Genomic DNA, 24,357 nt, shown 5'->3' with positions numbered 1-24,357 from the left:
TACAACCTAGCTATTCATCATCTCTCAATACCATCTTGCTAACAAACTCTCTTTTGTAGACAAGCAGTTATATATGATCATATGTGATAGCACAAGACTATATGTACCTATAATGGCCCACCTCTCAATTGACAGAAATGAGGTATGTTTTATCATCAGTTCTCTACCATAAAAATTTAACATTATACACAATATACGTTTTTGATTGTTATGTATTTATGCCTGTCCTGAGCATATGGAAAATGCTACCTTACCAGAGTGATATTTAAAAATGTTTGGATACCATGGAAACAAAAAATAATAATATTTTTAACTCTTTTCCCAATATAAATAGGTCCTTTGAAGGAAAAAATATTGACCAATGCTCTCCAGTACAGAAATACAAACTTTGTGACATCTTCTTCGTTTATTATTCTTACTTATGTCATCATATACTTTCTTGTGTTTTTTATAACATCATTTTTAAAATCATATAATTATGGTTCATTTAATTCTGAAAATATTTCCCAAAAGTAAACTTGAGGACTTCAAGAGAAGCTCCAAGGCATTATTCATTCATTCATTAAACAAGTTTTATAAATATGCAAACTATGTGCAAGACTATGAGGATACAAAGTTAAAAATAAAAACAGAGCTTTGTAAGGTTCTGGTTTGCTTTCTGGAGGGTCTTTGGACCAGCCTTCATTTCAGCTGAGTTATCACCACGAGAATAGCCAGGGATAAAGCCCAAATTCTTTATTATCTCCTTCACAATCTGTCTCCTTCACTTGAGCTTCAGTTACCTCTCTGGAGGGCCTTCAGACAGGACTTGGTTTCAGTGGAGAAATGAAGGACAGGTCAACCAGCTCCAGCCTCCAGTCCTCTGTGTTCTCCGAGTCTGTCTCCAAGTCTATTTGATCCCCCTCTAAGTTTTTTATTTGATGTCTTGGAACTGGGCCCTGCCTCTCATTTCCCCGGATCAATCTACATTCCGAGACCCAATAGAAGCTCTTGTTGCATTTTGGACATGGGATTTTGGGGTTTTTTTTCTCCCACCCTGTTTTCTCACTCTGTCTCTATGACAACATTGAGCTTACAGATGCCCTACTTTACCACACTGAAAGCATCAAGTCTCTGTCATCCCATGTTCTGCATCATAGCCTGGGTATAAAAGTGTTTTTTATGCCCACTGTGGCACAGCATCTTATGATCGCCTCTAAAGGAGCATCCTTGTGTAGTCCTAGAATAATTCTTCTAGAAAGCTCATTAGCATTTTCTCTAGCAAGTCATTTTATCATAATTCCTGTAGCTGCATTTTCTCCAGTAGTTCATGTGACAGCTGTCTGCAGATGTCCCACAAAAATCAGCAAAGGGTTCATTTGGACTTTGCTCTATTTTCGTGAAGGCTTCCCCTCTATCTTGCTTTCCTGGGAGGGTGCCCCATACTATGTTGTAGCAGCAGCAATTTATTCATATGCTATCAAAGGATAATTAATCTGTGCTAAATCTGCATACTGACCTACCTGCTGGTTGGTCAAAGGTGATTTGTATATTAACTCCAGTTTGCCTATTTTGTTGGTCTTATATTCTATACAGTTCACTATACTCTAAAAGCCACAACAAATTTTGTCCAGGTTCTAAACATGATCTTGCTATAGATTTCCAATCACTAGGGGTTAAAATTTCATAAGCCAAATTCTCTAATATCATTTTAACATAAGACAATGTAACCCCATGAAGAGTGCAACCCTTTTTCAGATATTTAATAATTTCCAGATCAAAAGGAGTGTGTCTTCTCCTTTCTTGAACTGAAGAGTCAAACTCTTGAATAACAGGGTATACTTTTATTTTTAAATGAACTATATCCTGCCCTTCTTTTTTAGTTTTAACTAATGCCTTTTGTAATCTTGTCATAGGGGGTGGACAAAGCTCCTACATGGATGGTGCTGATGGTGTCACTGCCCCTCCCCCTCCTCCTTTTCCTTCCACTCATGAAAGGTTGAGGGGGGGGTAGGTCAGGGTATGGGGAATGCCCTAATGGGTCCTGCTGTGAAGCACCTCATTCCTTAATTTCATCAGCATTGTACTTAACTCCTTTCTTGTCTAATTCTTCATGCTTTTCAATTGTTTTATCAGTACCTTCTTCCTCCTGCTCTTTCTTCTTTTTCCTTATTCTAATACTTATGTAATTCCTTAAAGTCAATTGTATTAAGTTATACATATAGAATGTTTCTTTAGGAATTGAATTAGGACCATTATCATTGTAATATTCAAGTAATTTCTCTCCTACTAGTTTCCACTTGTCTGGCTCTAATTTTTCTTCCTTAGAGAATCAAGGAGATGTATATTTTAATGTGTTGAAGAGTTCAATAATCTGCTTCCAAGTTACAATCAAACCTTGGTTTTTTATTAGTCTAACAATGCTTTCTACACACTTTCCTTGGGTGAAGAAGGCTCTTTTCTAAGCATTTATCCCATTTCAGCTGAAACACTAATCTAGTCCTTTACAAAGTTTCCTTCTTGTCTATTTTTGTACTCACTCTAATTCCTGGGTCACGGAGACTTTTCCACTGAACTCAGGATTGTGTCAGTCTGGACTGCTGAGTGTCGATCCTTAGTCCCATATTTGAGCACCAAAATGTAATGTTCTGATTAGCTTTCCGGAGGTCTTTGGAACAGCCTTCGTTTCAGCAGAGTAATCGTCACGAGAATAGCCAAGGATAAAGTCCAAATTCTTTATTGTCTCTTTCACAGTCTGTCTCCTTGCCTGAGGCCCGGGCTAGCTTTTGGGAGGCCCTTTAGGCAGGCTTTGGTCTCAGTGAGGGAAGCAGGAGGACAGACCAGCCAGCTCTAGCCTCCAGTCCTCTATCTTCTCCAAGTCTGTTCAATCCCTTCTCTAGGTCTGAAGCTGACCTCTTAAATACTCTATTATAATTAAATTCATTCATCAGATCAAGTACAAGCCAATCATTAAATCACTAGGGAACCATTATTTGTTGTAAGATTAATTCAATCATACTGAACTAGAGAACTATTAATCACCATGCTAAACTAGATAACCATTGTCTTATCAATTCCACTGAGTTAATACTTATAAGAATCCTTGCTTCAAGTACAGAGTTCTGGCCCATTACAGTCCCTGCCCTATGAAGACCTATAATGGGAGTAAGGAGCCACCCACTACCTAATGAAGCTGTCTATCCATTTCAGTTTGGGATAGCTTTCATTGTTAGGAAAGTCCCTCTTCCCCATATGTCCCTCTCCTAGTCCTAAAATCTGCCTCTCTGTCCTCTGAGCTGAAGGAGAATAGAACAGTCTGATTATACTGTGATGAACGCATATTTTAAAATCAGCCAGAGTCAGGAATTCAGGTTATGGGAAAATCGTCAATCTTTATTCTTAGCAGAGATGAAGAAAGGTCGGAGGTAGAAGGGAATCGGCAATAACAATGTCAGCAGCTGAGTCAAGAAGCTAGCTAGACCAGAAGCCATGAGACCAGCAGCTCCTAGAATCAAACCCCCTGGCAATCTCTCCCAGCCTCTCTTCCTGCCCCTGTGCCTCCACCCACCAAAATCGTCATTTCATACAACACATCAGGACTTGCACAGAGAGTGGGCGGGGGCCATTCTTTATCCAAGCATGTATATTAATAGAGTATAGTCCAATTACTATTTAGCCTCACGTGCTTGGGACCTCAGTGCATCAACTCAAGCCTCAACCCATTACATTATACTATACTGCATCTCTTCAAGTGTTTGAAGGTTGCTATCAAATCTCTCCTCATCTTTTCTTTCCCAGATTAAAGTCTTAGTTCATTTAACCGTTCCATGGTTTTGAGTTCCCTCATTAATCTGATAGTACTTCTCTGAGTATGCTCAACTTTGTCAGCATCCTTCTTAATTAATGGTGTCTCATGAGAAACACATTTATCAGATATTGTCACAACACCAGAATACAATGTACGGAGCTTATAACCTCTCCTATTATGAACCCAATGCTTTTCTATGATTACGGTGACGTTTGGTGTTATTTTGTACTAGTAATTCATATTGGGGGATCACTGAAATGCCCAGATCTTTTTCACGTGAGTTTTTACTTAGCCATATCTTCCTATATTTAAGCATTTGACTTTTTAAGACATGAGACGACTCAATTATCCCTATTCAATATATTAGATATGCTTTTCAGCTTTGTGTCATTCAAAAACTTGATAGACATGTCCTCTATGTCTTTAATGAAATCACTTATAATAATGAAAATAGTGCAGAGAGCAGAGAGATCACTGATACTTTACTGGAATCTTCCTCTAGGTTTCACTAATTGCTATTCTTTGAGCCTAGTCATTCAATAATTTCTAAATATTGCTAAATGTGTCTATCATCATCAAGACTATATTAATCTTTACATCTTGTCCATCAACAATCATGATTCATCTCCACAGGACTTTATCAACCATGCCATTGAAACCTCTTCTGCCTATAAGCTCATTCTATCCTGGAGGATGTCTCATATTAGAAGTACCCTATGTCTGAGATATCAACTTCTAATTTTCTAAGTCTTCTTAATACCTCAAATTTAAGAAGGAGGTCCAAGGCAACTATGTCTTCATTTCTTTCCAGACTGAATTATCAACTCATTTCCACAGGACTTTCATGTCCCAAATTGGGTAATCCTCCTGCATTACCCCCTTATTCCCTTTCATTTTCCTTTTACGTATTATCTTCTCTATTAGAATATAGGCTCCTTGAGGACAGGGAATAATTGTGTTCTGCTAGCATTTGTATTCCCAATAACTAACTTTTAATAAATTTTTGTTGACTGGCTAATCAAATGTGTTCAGGTTCGCCCATCCTCATACCAAAATTCATGTATGCTATATAATATACTTTTGCTCTACCAATCTAGGAACCTTATTAAAAAATATAGGAAATTAGGTTAGTCTAGTACATTTTTGTTCCTGACACATGATAGCTCACTGTGATACTCTTTATTTTAAGCACTTAGAAATCACAAATCAACTGTGTTCCACAATTTTGCCTTGAATCATGGCCAATTCAATAGTTTATAGCTTGCAGAATTCTCCTTTTCTTCTTAAAAACGAAGAAAACACTGATCATATATCCTCTAGCAGCATCTCTCTTATTCTTCATAGTCTTTCAAAGATCACTGACACTGACTTAGTGATCATAATTGTCAATTCTTTCAGTACCCCGGTAAGTATTTCACTTGGGTCTGGTGATTTCAATTGATTGGTTTTTATCATACTCTATATACATCAGGTTTCAATTCTCTATTAAATATTTTTGTTCTACATTCAAAATTCTAAGATCATTATCCTTGAGAAAGAAAAAACAAAATGTTAAGTAGTTCCATGTCTTTGTCATCCATTTACCTCTTATTCACCTCCAAGGTATACTTAAGTTCCTTTCTTTTCCTTGTTTTCAACATAGCTATTTAAAAAATCCCTTCATCAGGGCAGCTAGGTGGCGCCCTGACTTCAGGAGGGCCTGAATCCAAATCTGGCCTCAGACACTTAACACTTCCTAGCTATGTGACCCTGGGCAAGTCACTTAACCCCAATTGCCTCAGCAAAAAACAAAACAAAACAAAACAAAACAAAAAATCCTTTCATGTCTTTAGCATTCATCACTAGCCTAACTAAGATCATTCTAGATTTTAGCTTACCAGACACTGATTGCATAAGATCCCACCCATCTTCTGTATTAATTTTTCATTTCTTGCTCTTGCTTCCATTTTTTAATGTGTCTTCCTTAAATAAAAGTTGATTGATAAGTTCCATGAGTATGAACTTTAACTTTTCAGGTAGTCCATTTATATTTTGTGGCATCAGAATTTCTTTTTAGAGATTATACTATTCTTCTTAAATTTAGGTCTCCCACTAAATTTTAAAAGGCTCTTATTTTGTACTAATTATTTTCTTTGAATAATTTAAAATGTTATACCCAAAATTTAAAGCACATTTTAGACAGAGCATACTTTATACTATCAATAGCTTTCTATTTATTATTAACAACATATTTTAAGATGACAACTACAAAAAGTTTCATTTCTAGTAGATTTTAATGAGTCTTCCTTTTTAAACAAAATGAGATTCAAAATAATGTTTTTTTTAAATCACTTCCCCTAATTTTTGAAAAGAATAAAAACTGTCATCAAAAGTAAGGTAAAGGGGCAGCAGGTGGTAAAGAGAACACCACCCCTGAAATCAGGAAGACCTGAGTTCAAATCTAGCTTCAGACACTTAACACTTCCTAGCTGTGTGATCCTGGGCAAGTCACTTAATGCCAATTGACTCATCCAAAAAAAAAATAAGGTAAAAATTTATCAGTTCCTCTTGCATAGAAACTCAAGCAGAGGCTAAGATGGATCACTCAATCAATCACTTCCATAAAATGCCTTAATACCATTTTTGTGATGTTTCCAAAAAACATCATCCATTTTATCCTTTATACCAGTCAATTTGTATCATATAGTCCCACCACAATAGTGCTTTTGTTTCTTTCAATTGATCCTCATTTAAATGTTTTCATTTAAGTACTTTCCAATTTTAAAAAGTCTACACTTTTCATTTATCTTTAGGTATTTTTTATTTGTATGTTTACCAGCATCTTAACCTGAATAAATTGTAAAGTGAACTTATATATTAATTTCCTTTAATTAATTCCACATTTTTTGTTAACAACATTATTTCTCTCTCAATCAGGCATAAAAGCTTCAAGAAATTTTTAATAGCTCTCTCTCCTTTATACCCTATATCTTCTAAGTTAAATATCTTGTATTTTTTAATCAGTGGTATCCTTTTATCTCCATCCTAATAACACCAACCTTATCCCAGTCATTACTTTATTTGTTTGTTTTTGTTTGTTTTTTGTTTTGTTTTGTTTTGTTTTTTATCATTGCAGGGGCCTCCTTACTCAGCCAGGAATTAGCTTCCAGCAGTGTTTTGGGAGGTTAGTACAATTTAAACTGCATCCTGAATCAGTTAACTGTACTTTTATTTTGTATTGCTTTTCAAGTAGTTTTAAGTATCTCATTTCTTCAATTAGATGGCAAATTCCTTGAGGACAAAAACCATATAAAATACTACTTTTACATTCCTGCATAGTACACAACAGAATGTAAGGTACAACATAATAAGTATTCAATAGATGGTTAATTAATATATGATCATTCCTAATAATTTTTTTTATAAAATAATATAGATCTACTATGATTAAATGACCATTAAGGATCTTTTTGCCAATATACATCAGCAATGTGACTGACAGTCTCACTGAGTTTGGGGGCACTGACAAATAACTTGTGCAGAAACACATAAATAATATTAGAAGTAAGACTTGTACCCAGGTCTTTCTGACTCCAAAGCTATATCTCTATCAATAGTCATTAGTTGCTTAGCTCTCTGTTACAGAAATATAATACAATTTGTGCCTTAGGATATTGTGTTTTTGTATGGATTATATATGAATGTTTTCTCAATGAACTCAGCATAGCATGGAAATTACTCTGGATTTTAAAAGACTATGCCTTTAGAGCACAAGCTGGAAAGGCTTCTAGTTAAAAAGTGGTGATGAATTGAAGGGTTTTGGGGATTTTCCCCCATGAGAATCTGTCAATAGGGACTCATTACCATATTAGGTATAAAGTTGTTTTGGGGTCACAGCAACCCTTTAAAATTATGCTGTAGGTGATAAGAGTATTATTTATGTCACTGAAGAGAAGACCCTGATGAAATCCATTTCTTTTAAATAATAAACTTTTTTTATCATTCCATTTAAAGGTGTAACAGATACTATGAATTGGAAGGAATCTTAGCAACCATACAAATTAATGAGTAACTGACCAAGAATTCTTTATATCATATCCACAATATATAGTCATTTTGATGCGGGAAAGATTCCAATCTTTGATTCCCAACCCCCCCCTAGTTAATGTAAATTACCCTTTGACTCACAAATCCTGGTCCCTTTGAATTCCAATAGAAGATCCGGACCTGTCCCAGCCCCACCGGGATCTGAGGCAACTTTGGGGCTACACCCCAAAGCCCCTCGAGCTAAGTCTCCGACTTAAAAGGGCCATGCTGGGAACTCCTCTTTGCAGAGATTCCAAACATGCCAGCCATGTGAGGACCCTCTGTCCACTGGACCCTCTGTCCAGTGCCCTCCTTATCTCTACCTTCACCTATCTCCTACTTCTTTTTTTTTTTTTTTTTTTTTTTTTTTTATTTAATAGCCTTTAATTTACAGGATATATACATGGGTAACTTTACAGCATTAACAATTGCCAAACCTCTTGTTCCAATTTTTCACCTCTTACCCCCCCCACCCCCTCCCCTAAATGGCAGGATGACCAGTAGATGTTAAATATATTAAAATATAACTTAGATACACAATAAGTATACATGACCAAAACATTATTTTGCTGTACAAAAAGAATCAGACTCTGAATTATTGTACAATTAGCTTGTGAAGGAAATCAAAAATGCAGGTGTGCATAAATATAGGGACTGGGAATTCAATGTAATGGTTTTTAGTCATCTCCCAGAGTTCTTTTTCTGGGTATAGTTAGTTCAGTTCATTACTGCTCCATTAGAAATGATTTGGTTGATCTTGTTGCTGAGGATGGCCTGATCCATCAGGACTAGTCATCATTTAGTATTGTTGTTGAAGTATATAATGATCTCCTGGTCCTGCTCATTTCACTCAGCATCAGTTCGTGTAAGTCTCTCCAGGCCTTTCTGAAATCGGTATATGAAAATTATGGAATATTACTGTTCTGTAAGAAATGACCAACAGGATGATATCTCCTACTTCTAAACTCAGTAATAAACCTCTTTTATCAATCTAGCTCTCTGAGCCAATAAATGTTTTTATTGGGAATTCGCGCCTACTAGACCTCAAATACGCCGTATCCTTGCGCCGAATCCAAGGGGGTTGCAGGGGAACTCTGTTTGACTCTCTGTACCCCAAACCTGCCACTAGACTTTAACTAAACCCTAATTTCATTTAGGTACCCCAAATCTAGACCTCAACATTCGATCCACACCTCAACAATTTGGTTATTATTCACTCATTAATGAATGTAAGTTCACTACCTATTTGAAAGGGACCCGGCCCATTTTTGGATATCTCTAATTATTAAAAACATTTCCCTTATATACACTCTGAATCTACCTCTCTAAAACTTCACCCCACTGTCATTAGTTCTGTCTTCTTGGTTCAAGCAAACAAGTTTATTCAATTCAATAAACATTCTCTAAGAGCCCATCATTGAACCTTGTTCTCTAACATGACTGGCTGACCTAAATAACATTTAAAAGGCCTTCTAGTTCCATGATCTTATGATCCTATAATCCAGAGATGTGCTGGAAAACCATATACATATACATATACATATACATATATATATATTTACCTTCCTTTGAGAAAAAACAAACACCCCAGTTGCTAGTACTCTGTCATTAAAAGTTATCTTGTCTGTTTTGTATGTCTTCTGTATATAATCTAGATGTATATGTTGTCTCCCCTTTCAAAATATAAGCTCTTTTATCTAGGGGACAGGGGAAGTTTACTCCACAGTGTTTCAGGCCTCTTTCTCCAACTGCCATTTCTCTTATTTAAGCTCTATTTTATGTTTATCCTCTGTATCCTTCTAGAAAAAGACCTCTTAATAAGTCAATTTTATAAGAATACAAATTATTCTCCAACTGATAAATGGTCAAAGGATGTGAACAATTTTCAGATGAAAAATTAAAGTCATCTATAATCATACGAAAAAATTCTCTAAATCATTATTTACTAAAAAACTGCAAATTAAGACATTGAGGTACCACTTTACAACTCTAAGATTAGCTAAGATATCAGGAAAAAATAATGATGAATGTTGGAGGGGATATGGGAAAACTGGGACATTCATGTATTGTTGGTGGAATTGTGAACTGATCCAACTATTCTGGAGAACAATAGAAAATATGCCCAAAGTACTATCAAATTGTGCATATTTTTTGATCTGGCAATGTCACTACTAGGTCTGTATCTCAAAGAGATCATAAAGCAAGGGAAAGGATTCACATGTGCAAAAAATGTTTGTAGCAGATCTTTTGTGATGGCAAGGAATTAGAAATTGAGCAGATGCCCATCAATTGGGGAATGGCTGAATAAATTATGGTATATGAATGTGATGGAATATTATCATTCTACAAGAAATGAAGAGCAGTCTGAGTTCAGAAGAGCCTGGAAAGACTTACATGAACATCATGATGCTGAGTGAAGTGGAACAGAACCAATACTATGTATATAATAACAACAAGATTATCAACTGTGTTGATATAGTGTGATGGACTTGGGTCTTCTCAGCAATCTGATGATTCAAGACAATTCCAATACACTTGATTTGGAAAATACACCATCAGCATCTAGAGAGAGAACTGTGGAGACTGAATGTGGCTCAAATCATAGTGTTTTAATGTCTTTTTTTTGTTTTGTTTTGTTTTTTTGCTTTTTCTTTCTTGTTGAATTTTCCCCTTTTGTTCTGATATTTCTTGCATAACATGACAAGCATGGATATATGTTTAAAAGGATTGAACATGTTTAACTTATATCAGATTGCTTGCTTGGGAAAGAAGGGCAAAAAGGAGAAAACTTTCTAACACAAGTTTTACAAAAATGAATGCTGAAAACTATCTTTACATGTATTTGGAAAATAAATTAATATCAAGAAAACAAAATGAAAGATCTCTTAATGAGTTCTTACTATAATTATTTTGTTGTCATCTTAACCCCATCAGTAGTTTTCTGTTCAGGGAGGACTATCATCTCTGGTGTTAGGGCTTATTGTGCCCTTTTCAGGGTTACTCATTTATCTTTAATATCCACTCTTCCCCCAACTCTCACCTAGGGTTCGAAGAAGATATAGCAGGAGGAGCAGCCACTACCCAATAAAACCATCTTGGAAGAGGCTAAGCCAGGGTGAAAGTAACCAATAGACCTCAAATCTGTCACTGGTTTAGGGGGATGTCTACCCCAAATATGTGAAAACTTCCCCTGGCAATATGGGCAAATGAGAACAATTTGTTCCAACAACCATGAAGGTGGCTGAAGCATGCACTGTGGAGCACTCAGAGCCTGGTTAAACAAAGGGTACTCCAAGGTCATCCACTACATTCTAGGTCACCACCATGGTTATGATGTTTTTCTTGCCACTATACTTTGATGATTCTGAAAGAGTGAGGCTAAATGCTTTGCACAATTCTACCTCATTTAAATTCAATTCATGCACAAGTCAAAACATCACCCTGTGATGTCATTGATTCACTTCAAAAACAAAGGATAAACAAAAACAATATTTTTCTCCTCAGGTTTTGTTCTCTTTCGTTTTTGCTTCAATCACAGTATTATAAGGTCATAGATTTAGAGTTGGAAGGGATCTTAAGAGGTCACAGATTTCCAGACTCTTTATTATAGAGTATCATAGAGTTTTCTCACTGAGAAATCCCATTTCTTGCTTCTTCTTGATCTTTCTTGAGCCCTAATCAATCTGCTCCTTTGAGTCCTGACCTTTTCTTCCTCCAGTTTGAGTGTTTCTCCTTTCTCCTCTTCAAATTCTCCAGAAGTCATTACAAATTTCCTTTCAATATTCAAACTTTTTCATAATTTCAATACCTGACAAGTGGTTACTATTCTTTCTTCTTCCAATACTTAGTTTTGTAATTATATATAAAATCACTTGTCTTTTCCAAATTGTGGGCAACTCTTTGAGACTATTAAGTTATAGTTGAGTTGTCATCTGTGACATTGTAAGGAGTTCTAAAAACAATGATATCAACTTGCACCTGAAAAGTGCTGCTACCTCACTGAAAATTTAAAAAAAAAAATGTTTTAATATGTAAATTATTTCATTTGATTCTCACCATGGCATTGTGAGTCTGCAAAAGGATGTATTATTAAAATTTTCATCTAATGTATGAAGAAACTGAAGTAAAGAGATTAAGAAACTTATCAAAAGCATTAGCTAGCTAATGACAGAGTGCAAGGTGGGTATTCAGTCTCATAACACCTACCCTTCAGTTCTATGTTCTTTCCATCATGTCACATTACCACAAACCTTGCCAGCCTAAAGATTTTGCTGAGAAAGGATTTTAAGGAATGGCCTGAAAATTTCAGTGTAATTCAGACTTAATTCTCCTTCCTGAGATGGTTATTAAACACAATGCTTAACCTTGATCTTAGCAAGATTTTGATTTAACTTCTAACTTCTGAAATAAGTTAGGAAACGTATGCTACCATTATAGAAACAACTGGTCTTCTTTGTCTTTGGGAGTCAACTTCACATGCGTAAAACAGAAAATCCAAGTCTGTTCTCATTAAAATTATTTGCAAAAAGTAAACTTAATTGAAACATTCTCTGTTATACACAATATTTTCCACATAAAGGAAATGTGCATAGATTATAGGTCTGTGGAGTATAACCATTTTTTATGGCTGAATTGTATTGTCATTAAATGTTGTTCTTATCCTGAAATTATATACTACAAATGTTTTTACAATGTGTGGAATTTTTTGTAGAATCCTTTTTGTAAATGCAAATGAAGGTAGCCCATCTATACCAGACCTAAAACTATATAATAAAGCAGTAATCATCAAAACAATTTGGTACTGGCTAAGAAACAGAGTAATCTATCAGTGAAATAGATTAGGTTCACAAGAAACAAAGTCAATGACGATAGAAATCTAGTGTTTCATAAATCCAAAGACTTGGGCTTCTGGGATAAGAAATCACTATTTCACTAAAATTGCTGGGAAAATTAGAAAATAGTATGGCACAAACTAGGCACCCATACCTAACACCCTATACCAAGATGAGATCAAAATGAGTTCATGATTTAGACATAAAGAGTGATACTATAAGCAAATTAGGAGAACAAAGGATAGTCTACCTCTTAGATTTGTGGAGAAGAAAGGAATTTATGGCCAAAAAAAAAAAAAATAGAATACATTCTGGAATGCAAAATAAATAATTTCGATTATATCAAGTTAAAAAGTAGTATAAAGCAAGAAGAGAAAAGTGACTAATTTCAATAATAGATTGTTTGGGTCCTATGTGAAAGATGTTATAGTGCTAGAGGTAGCAGTTTGGGGCAGCTGTTTGGTTATGTGAGTGAGTGAAGATGAGTATTCAAAGTCGGTGCCAAATTTACAAACTGAAATTAGAAAAAATTCCATTGTTTCTTAATTTTGGCTATTCATTATCCATTTTTTGAACTGGTTTTTGTAAATTTTTAATTTCTATCCCCCTTTTCCCAGGCACTCAGATTGTTCCCTTTTTTTCTGACATGCAGGCTTTACCTCTTCCCTGTTCTTTCCTTACCTCCAATCATTTGGGAAAGAGATTTTTATTATTGGCTAAATATATTTTTTATTTTTTTAATTTTGGCTAAAAATATGCTTAACGAATTTGTAATTGCTTTATACTACTACAGTGTGTTTCTGAGGAGGCTTCTACCTTAAGTCTCTCCATATTTCAATCCAACCTCCACAAACCTTTTAAGTCATTTCCTCAAAAGTCTAACCATTTCATTCCTACTCAAAAGCTTCAGTGGCTTCCTATTGCTTTTAAGATCCAATTTAAATTCCTCCTTCTCAACCTGGTCCCTATTTTGTGCCCTCATTCTATATTACTGTCCTTTTTCCATCCTACTGTTCAGTCAAACTGGCTGTTCTCTGTTCCTCACACACAGCACTCTATCTCATTTCCTTTATAGGGTCTTTACTCTGACCCTCCTCTATGCAGCAAAGCACTGCCTTCTCGCCTTAATCTCATAGAATCACTTCCTTCAAGACACAGCTAAAGGAGAAATTTCTACATGAAGCCTTTCCTGCTCCCTTAACTTCTAATTCCTTCTCCCAAGTGATCTTATATTTATCCTGTATTTACTTATACATAGGAATTGAAGCATCTATAATTTCATTTATTTAGGGTACTCATGCGGGAGGAAACTCCTTCTACCAATGCAGAGTAATGCTTTCCTTACAATTTATAATCTTAAGAAAACTTTCTAGAGGACTAAGAGACTGAAAAACTTGCCAGGGTGACCTATATAACATATATCAGAGGTAAGAGTAGAACTCAGGTCTTCTAGACTCACAGGACAGCTCTCTATTCATTTTTCATACTGTTTCTTCTTACTCATATGTCTGCATGTTCTTTCCATGCAAACTTCCTGAGAGCAGGATTATTTAATTGTTGGTCTTTTGTTTCTAGTACATAGCTCAGCACTGATACCCACTTAGAGTAGATAGAGTGCTGAACCTGGAGTCAGTAAGACCTGAATTCAAATCTGGCCTCAGACATAAGCTTTGCCACTCTGGACAAGTCATTTAACCTGTATTTGTCTTAATTACTACAGAATCGACATGTCTTGATCTATGTGACTAAATAACAACAAATAACTGAACAGCATAGGAATAAACATGCACTGATTCCTATATACACTATATATATTTACATATATTATACTACATGTAAATATAATATAATGTATATACTTATGCTACATGTAAATATAATAAATTGTATATATTTATTCCTATATGCATTCATATAGTACACTATCTATATTCATAATACAGAATAATCAGCTCTGCATTTAAATGTAAATTCAAATTTAAATTATTTATATGATATAGTATATATCAGAGATGTCAAATATGTGGCCTATAACACTACCAAGTGCTGCACAAACTAGACTAAAATGTAACTGAAAAACATTTTCACAAAATAAATAGAAATACAATAGAACACAGGTGTTAAGATGTAATTTTCTAAATCAATATGCAGTCTGCAGAAATCCTTATGTATGGTTTAATGATCCCCATCTTTATTGTAGCTTGACACTATTGGAGTATATATATATATACTACTTATCATACTAGATACTATATTACCTATCATATAGTATTCTCATATATGGACATACATATACATATGAATACCATTCTAAAAATGGGTAGATAAATTCTATAAATAATTCAGCAAGACTTTTTTCAGTCCTGTTCAACATTTCATCATATCATTTGGAGTTTGCTTGGCAAAGCTCCTAGAATTGTTTGATATTTCCTTCTCTGGCTCCTTTTACAGATGAGGAAACTGAGGCAAATAGGGTTAAGTGACTTGGCCAGGATTATACAGCTAGTAAGTGTCTGAGGCCAGCTTTTATACACTGTGTCACCAAGTTGTCCTCAACAAGGTTATGCAAACTAAATCAATATTTTAATACTCTAAGATTTAAATGAAGAAATAATATGATGAGTATAACAAAAACTATATTGGAGAACAAGATTCAAGAGAAATAAATGAGAGAATAGAAGTTGATAAAAAGAAAGCCCTGCTTACTTTCTTCAAGAAAAGAATTAGGAACATAGTGAATAATGAATATAGCAAGATTTAAAAATGATCACATTTTGGTCTGAAAATGATTGAATGGCGAGGGAGTCAAATCTACACTGAATGACTATATATTTTCAGATCTGTTACAGCAAAGATCAAAATCAATGCCAAATTAAAGGATAAAATGAAAGCAAAATATATGTGGTCAAACCAAATCTAATCTATTTAAACAATCTATTAATGTGGGAAAATAGGAAAGGGATAAAAAATAGACACCAACGTAGAATATCACCATTTATCTTAACCAAGGTAAATTAATAACCACAATGAAGATGTGTAAATATTGCTTCAATCCATAATCATTTGATCTTGACAATTTTTACCTCATAAAACAGTAAAAACAAAACAAACAAAAAAAAAAAACTAAAGACAAAAATAAATTTTCAGAAACTTAAGAGGCCTAATTAAGCCAGAACATTTCCAAAAGTACTTAAGAGTGAAATTTAGATGAATAATGTGAATAGAATAGATTTATCAACCTTTATATAATGAACTATTTTCAATGTTCCTTTTTACCCAAATAAAACATGTCTAATTTTTCTTAAACAAAAAAATCTTCCATGTCCTAGAAGATGGCAATCAAATCTTTTCTAATCCTTTTCTTCTCTGGGCTAAAAGATCCCTAGTTCCTTCAACTAATCTTCATATGGCATGAACCAGATACCAACCATTCTGACTGACGTTTTCAACATGCTCTCCCCCTTGTTAATGTCCCTTTTAAAATATACTTCCAGAACTAAACATTGCCCTCCAAATATAGTGTAACCAGAGCCAAGAATATAGTAGAACAATCACCTTCTAATTCCTGGAAGCTAGACCTCTCTTAAAGTAGCCTAATATTTAATCAGTTTGGATTACCATATCATAATGCTGCTTCATAATGATTTTTGCAGTACACTTAAATCCCCAGATCTTTTTTTTCAGAAAAACTGACTAATTATGCTTCCAATCTTCTTATTCTTAGATTGGTTTCTTGAATCTACATATAAGACTTAAAATATATATCTATAAAAGTCCATTTCATTAAATTCAAACTACTCTCCTGATTTAACAAAATCTTAATGAATCCCAACACTAAAATCTAGCATGTTAGCTAATCTCATCTACCTTTTTGTTATCTATCTGATAAAAATATAATCTATGCCTTTATCCAATTCATTAACAAAATGTTAAACTTCATAGGCAAAACACAGATCTCTTCATGCCCATGGTATCAATAACTATTTTCTTACCCCACACAACTCTTATGCAGCATACCCTCCTAAAAATTCTGGAGAGATGGCTTCATTTAGAAATTGTGACAATGTATGCATACAAAAGGAACTATGGAACATGAGAGCTGTCAATCAACTAGCCACTCTCATTTCATGATCTCTCTTTCAAGGTATGGAGTCTTTGATGTTATTTATACATATGCAGATATATATACAGCATATATACACAAATGCATTCATATATGCACACATATACAATGTGCATATGTGTATAGATACAAAATAAGGGCAGTCAGGTGACACAGTTAATAGGTGACACAGTAGACTTGAAGACAGGATGACTCATCTTCCTGAGTTCAAATCTGCTTCAGACACCTATCTGTATTTAATTATATATATCATACATATAAGCAGATAAGATTTATCTAAGTAAAATCATATCAATATTAGATTTTTCTAGGATGAGTCCTCTTGAGGGAATTGTATTGCTTTTCTGCTGAATCAAAAGTATGAACAAGGTAATAGATTTTCTCCTTCAGGCAAAAGATGGGTAAAGTTCAATAATCAATTTGGAATTATTAGAGTTAAAGCAAGGAGCACAGTTCAATCACTAAGAAATCTCCAGGGGTTTTGAAAACTCAAGTATGTTCCCAGTGAAGCTATTAGTTGCATTAAAGGCCCATTCAATTGGCTGTTTTAAACTCATAAATAAAAGTTTAAAATTGGAATAAAGATTTTAAAAGCTATTAAGATGATTATTAATATATAAGTAAGTTAGCCTCTCAATGTCATCAAGCTAAAACAGAACAGATCAGGAAATCATTTAAGTGCTTAAAGAATCTTTCTGATCTAGCCGTCTTATTGTTAACACAACTTATTTTCTAATTCCTAATTCAGGTTTGTTTATAGCAATATATTTCTATTTAAAGGTAATATAAGAGCCATTTAAAAAAAACAACAATAACATAATGAATAATTAATTAGAAGTGGAAAATTCTAACAGACCATCCAAACATTCTGACATTCTTAAAATGTTAACTTATTAATTCAAGTTTAAGTTTTAACTATTTCAAAACTGAAAAATTTAATATTTTTTTTTATCAATTCCTTCATTTAATTTTTTTTCAAATATTTTTTGGTGATCATCTTTTTCAGTTAGCATACTTACATAAATTTGGCAGTACTGAATACAAATATACACATATCTGAATATTTAGTATTTTCATTGTTTCTTCAGTTTATTAATAAAAGTCATTTACTAAGTACACTAGGTGGATTTTGGCTGTAATTTTATATTTTGGATGAAAACAGTGGATTCAATTATATTTTAACATTATGAAGGTTTTCATTATGAATTCTTTAATTTAGTTCCCCTATTATCATATGAATTTGTGATTAGTATTTTTCCAATGACTGAAATGTAAATAAAGCAGCTAAATTTCCAAATATTTTATAATATTAATGTGCTCTGGCTGCCCATTAACTAATAACTTTTATTCCTACTTTCATTGAAATTAGGCTGAAAATGATGTGAAGTACAACTTCTCAAATTATAACTGTAAAAAAATGACTTCCAAATTGAGATGCTCATCAAAACCTAATGATACCCTGCATCCTTAATACTCAAATTATGCATAATCATTGACTCCTCCACATATACAAAAGCAATCTTATTTTTTCCCTCCTTTTAAAAAGCAAAACAGCAGAAACAATCACAATTGAAAAGCCTCTATAAAAAGGACAAAGAGGTGATCTCACTGGGCACGGTTTTTAATGAAAATCATCTTCTTCAGAGATATTACCTATTTCAGGCCTAAACTGTAGTACCTTTTTTTTAATTGCCAACTGAATTCATGATTCAGGTTTTTCAATGAAGATCTTCCAAAATCTGATTCTTTAGCTTATTAGAGTTCCAATAGAAAATCCATATCTATATTTTCTTTTTTTCAAAAGGTCCTAACAGGTCAAATCAGAACTTAGAAATGAAATAAGTAATATATATATATATATATATATATATATATATATATATACACATACACACACATATATATGTATGTAATTCAAAAGTAAAATTAAAGTTCCTTTCAAGATTTTGAAAGTATCTAACTTTTAGAGTTAATGTGAATTACAGAAAAATATTGCTTTATTTCTTAAATTATATATTATTCTTATATACTAAGTGAATAGTTAACTTTGGGCATCTTGCCAACATTTAAAACCATGCTCATTGAGAATTCTCTTTTTAAAAATATCATTCAAACTTCATCATCTATAGTACCTGGTTCTTGAGTGACATCCACCTTTCCCACACTGACATCAAGTATTTCACCATTTTGGGCAAAAGTCTCCCATTCTGATTCAGTCTGCAGGCAAGCTGGACACCATGGGGCATAACTACAGAGGAAAGAATATTTCATCAATACATAATGAAAATGTCCCTGTGAGAAAAATAAAGACATATAAAACAATTTTTGTTTATTTTTTTTAAAATGCACAGAAAAGGAAAAATTTAAAAAAAAAAAAAAAGCAAATCTTTTAGAGATGGAAAAATTGGAACACAGAGTTTATCAATCTATGTCCCAGTATATTCAAAGAGAATATTTTCTTATGAAAAGATTTATGGGAAAAAAAGAACTTTACCATGTTTTCTTTGGTCTATTCAGATTTTGTGAAAGTGAAAACCTTCAAATTTATATTTATATCATATGACTACATGGTTGGAGGAACTGTTTTAAAATCCTAATTGATATTTACTATCTTTCTGATGTAAGGCATATCCTTTTTCATCTTTAATATGAGGAGCCTGAAGCCTAACAACAAGAAATAGAAAAAGAAATTTCATTTAAAATAACTGTAGACTTCATAAAATATTTGTGACACAAATCTAGAACTATATGAACACAATCACAAAACACTTTTCACATAAATAAAAGTCAGATCTATACAACTGGGAAAATATCAATTGTTCATGAGTAGGCCAAACTAATAGAATAAAAATAACAATTCTATCTAAATTAATTTATTCAGTCCCATACCAGCCAAAGTGCCAAAAATTATTTTATAGAGCTAGAAAAAATATTAACAGAATTCATCTGAAAGAATAAAAGGTCAAGAATATTAAGTGAATTAATGGAAAAAATGTAAAGGAAAGTGGCCTAGCTGTATTAGATCTAAAACTATATTCTAAAGTAGCAATATCAAAACTAGTTGGTATTGGCTAAGAAATAGAGTGGTGAGATACATTAGGTAGAAAAGATAGAGTACCAAATGACTATAGTAATCTATTGTTTTATAAATCCAAAGATTCCCATTTCTGGGACAAGAACTCACGATCTGCCAAAAACTATTGGAAAACAATGTAGCAGAAACTATGCATAGATCAATATCTCACACCTTGCACAAAATCCGTGTTTTAGACAGAAAGGGTGATACTACAAGCAAATTAGAAGAAAAAGGAATAGTTTACCTGTCAGAATTATGGAGAAGTGAAGAATACATGACCAAAGGAGAAGAGAGAACATTATGAATGCAAAATGGATAATTTTGATTACATTAAATTAATAAGCTTTTGCACAAATAAATCCAACATAACTACCATTAGAAGGAAATCAGCAAGATGGGAAACATTATTTATAGCAAGTGTCTCTAGCAATATGTCTCAAATATATAGAAAACTAATTCAAATTTATAAGAATACAAGTCATTCCCCAAAGGACATAAATAGGCAGTTTTCAGACAAAGAAGTCAAAACTAATTATATTCATATGAAAAATGTTTTGAATCACTATTAATTAGAGAAATGCAAATTAAAACAGCTCTGAGATACCAACTTACACCTGTTAGATTGGCTAATATGACATAAAGGAAAATGATAAATGTTGGCAAAGAAAAATTGAGAAATTGGGACACTGATATTTTGTTGGTGAAATTGTGAATGGATTCAGCCATTCTGAAAAATAATTTGGAACTGTCCCAAATAACAATCAAATTGTTCATATCTTTTGATCTAGTGGTAACTCAACTAGATTTGTTATCTCAAAGAGATCATAAAAAAAGGAAAAATAACCTTCATGTAAAAAACTATTTAGAGCAGTCGCAAAGAAATGGAAATTGAGGGAATATTTAGAAATATATTCCAATTGGAAATTGGAAAATGTATGAACAAATTCTACTATATGAATGGAATGCTCTTGTTCTATAAGAAATGATGAGTGGGTGAATTTCAGAAAAATCTGGAAAGACTTACGTGATCTGATGCTTAAGTGAAATGAACAGAACCAAGAGAATATTCTATATAAAAACAGTGATATTGTCTGATGATCAAGTATGATTGATTTAGCTCTTCTCAGCAATGCAGTAATCTAAGACAATTCCAAAAGACTCATAAGAAAAATGCTACCCACATCCAGAGAGAGAACTATGGCATCTGAATGCAAATCAAACATACATTTTTACCCTATTTTTGCTTGTTTGTTTTTCATGGCTTTTCCCTTTTATTCTGGTTCTTCTTTTACAATATGTCTAATGTGAAAATATTTAATATGGTTGAACATACATAATCCAAATCATATTGAAGAAGTAAACCTGAAATTCTGAACTCCTTGAAGGAGAAAATCTCATCTATGCCTCAGTGAGGGACCCTACCTACTGGAGGGAAACAAGACAAACAGTTTCATTCTATTATCTAGATGAGATTGGTTCGGTCCTGAGCAAAAGAATTCCAACTCTATTGAATTAAAGAAACTCATTCAATTCTATTCAAATTCCAGCTCAAGCTGAAACCCAGCTTGTAGATAAATCAACTTGGGACTCTATCCAAGAGCTCCCTTCAGCTTGTAGCCAAAACTCTTATTATAAAAGAACCAATCTAAAATCCTCTCTTTGCAGAGCTTCTAAACCTGCCATGTTATGCCATGATAGGCTATGCCATACTATGCCAAGGAAGCCTCTGCCCACTGGAATAATATTCTTTTCCAGTGCTACCCTCTCTTTACACTCATTTATTTCACTAAAGAGACTTTATGCCTCTCTGTCAGTATTTCTAACCTTACTTCCCAATCCCTACCTCTTTTATCAATCTAAGTACCTTTTGGGTTTGTAAATTCCTTTACAGTGAATCCCTGCACCACCAGAAGGGGATTTCCCCCAAACTCCTTACCCTTGCACTGAATCCCAAGGGGGTGCAGGGGAACAAACCTCTCCATTTGGTTCCCTGAACCCCAAACCTGCCAATTAGACTAGAATTTAATTCCCTGACCACCAGAAACTCTAATCTCATTTTGGTTCCCTGAATCTAGACCTTATCATTTGATTCCCAATATAAGGGAACCCCAAAACCTAAACCTCATCATATTTTTGGTTCCCATACCAGGAGCCCTGAAAGGTAGACTTTACCTCATCGATGAGGTAGGATCATGTGGCAGGAATGGGTTTATCTTCTAGTTCTCCAAAACACCAAGGTATGGCAGGCTCGTAGCAAAGGAAATTTGCTAACTCAAAAAGGCTGTGATAAAAAGGCTTTTATTGTTAGAAAGACACCAAGATAATGCTCTCTTGGCGGGCAAGATCACTTTTCAAGAGAGAAGTGATTTTTATGATCCTATAAGTATCAGATTGTTATTATTATTTTAGTCATTACATAAGAGAAGATAAAAGAGTCCAGTAATTATAACCTAAACTAGGGGAGGTTAGTTTAGTTGTAAAATAACTATTCCTACAAATCTAGACCAGGGTAGATCAAAGAGACACTGTTATGCCACAGTTCTCTTTTATTGTCCTGACTGTTTCCCTAATTTTTCTCCCTCAGTTTATAATGGTTCTGCTTAATCCTGCAAAACCTCCCCTCCCTCTTTATCAGAATATTTGATAAGGACAAAAGATCTTATGTTTTGGAATATCAGAAAGCCTCTCCCCATCCCAAGCTATCAGAATATCAGACACAGTCTTATCAAGATGCCTCTCCCCATCTCGGGGTCCTTCCCCCCATTATGTCATCCCATCTCCTGACTTGCCCCATCCTGTCAGAGGGAACTCTCAACACTCTGACTCCACCCCTACCTCTTATCAATCCTGAGTCTGAGCCACATGTATATATGTCATTGAGAACTCAGATTCTTTGCTGGATTCTTGGAGACAATCAGTCTCATTCAGCCCTGGGACTGTAACGGCGGAGAAACTGAGCAAGACAGAGATTAGAGACAAATTTAATAGTTTATTAAATGGAGCGACATACTGGGACCAAATGGATCCATGGTTGGTCCTAGGGCTGGACGAGACTATAGTCTCAAAGAATCCAGCACTGAGTATCAGACAGCAAGATTTTTTATAGGATAACAAGAACAATGACATAATGGGGGAAGTACCTGGATGGGGATAACCTAATGGGGGGAGGCATCTGGGATGACAAAATGGAGGGAGGTACTGGAGAAGTTACTGATATTCTAATGATGTCTAAAGTGGATAGACCTTTATCCTGTCAAACATTAAGAAGGAATGATTATAGCCTAAAGATATAAAACTTTATCTCATCAAACATTAAGAGGGAAAGGTCATAACCTGAGGCAGAGTAACTAAATAGGACAATTGGAGAAACTAGATCAGGACATCAAAAGGGAACTAACTGTGGCACAACAGGACCAAACCATGGATCCATTTGGTCCCAGGAAATCTCTCCCTTTTAAATAAATTATTAAATACTCTCTAATCTCTATATTGTCTCAGTTTCTCCGGCATTACAACATAATCTAGATTTTCCTGAGAATACTACTTGGATTTCTAGACCACGAAAAGGCTCTGGTCAAGTATATAGCCAACAAACCTGGTTTTTAAAATGTATTTGCTTAGAATCTTGTGAATCTGATAAAAAAAAAGTTTTAAACTAAAAATTAGAGAGGGAGAAAAATGCCTATTGTATAACAATCAAGCTAGACTCTATAGAGAATAGCCATAAAGTACATAACAGAAGCAGAGACTTCCAGAAATTCACAAGAGAACAAGTCAAAGTAAATAGACAGCAATAAAATCCATGGCCTCAGATGCAGATACACAAATGCTTAAAGGATGGGTAACAAGTAGGAAGAAATAAAGACTTTAATACAAGGAGTAAAGTTTGATCTAAGACTTTATGGAATGTGAGAAATGGATAAGCAATTATATTCTACAGTTATAAGAAATAATTGGAGAAATGAAACCCACAAGAACATCAAGGAATAACCAAGGGTGGAGTTTATCTTCTCCCAAAAGAATGTAAACTCCTTGGGGGCAGGGACTGACTTTCCTAATCTGGGGTGGTAGCCTGGGATTTGAAAAGAATCTTTTGTTCTTTATCCTTAACCCTCTTTAGTTATCTTTCACACTTCTAGAATGGAAGCTCCTTTGAGAGTAAGGACTGGCTATGTAACGAGGGGTGGAGATTCATGAAGTATAACTTCATGTAAGTATATGTAAGTAAGAATGTAAGTATAACATTCAATTAAAAAGGAATCAGTAGAAGGACTTGTGCTTCAGCATAGGAAATAAAATGCTGCCTTTGGAGTTTCAAAAGTGTGTCTACTCATCTAGGCACCCTTTCTTGTAAGAATATAAAATAAATCTTTCCTGCATTCATCAATGAATCTGTAGAGTTCTTGGTAAGATATTTTGTTTCTTACAGGAATAAGACCATTGACGGAATATGATATGAAAGGGTATGTCTTAT

General features: G+C 34.1%; 1 protein-coding gene across 1 annotated transcript in view; it reads right to left on the bottom strand.

Moving 5' to 3' along the window:
- The window catches only part of TMX4 (thioredoxin related transmembrane protein 4), a 111,331-nt gene that overhangs the window by 60,064 nt on the left and 26,910 nt on the right, over nucleotides 1-24,357 (bottom strand). Inside the window, exon 2 of the mRNA XM_031951121.1 lies at nucleotides 18,940-19,055. Coding sequence (XP_031806981.1) covers nucleotides 18,940-19,055 — 116 coding nt within the window. The remainder of the gene's footprint in view (nucleotides 1-18,939; nucleotides 19,056-24,357) is intronic.

The sequence above is a fragment of the Sarcophilus harrisii genome, chromosome 2, assembly GCF_902635505.1.
Source record: "Sarcophilus harrisii chromosome 2, mSarHar1.11, whole genome shotgun sequence".
In the NCBI taxonomy this organism is placed as follows: domain Eukaryota; kingdom Metazoa; phylum Chordata; class Mammalia; order Dasyuromorphia; family Dasyuridae; genus Sarcophilus; species Sarcophilus harrisii.
The sequence above is the reverse complement of the archived record's forward strand: the minus strand, read 5'-3'. Positions and strand labels throughout refer to the sequence as shown.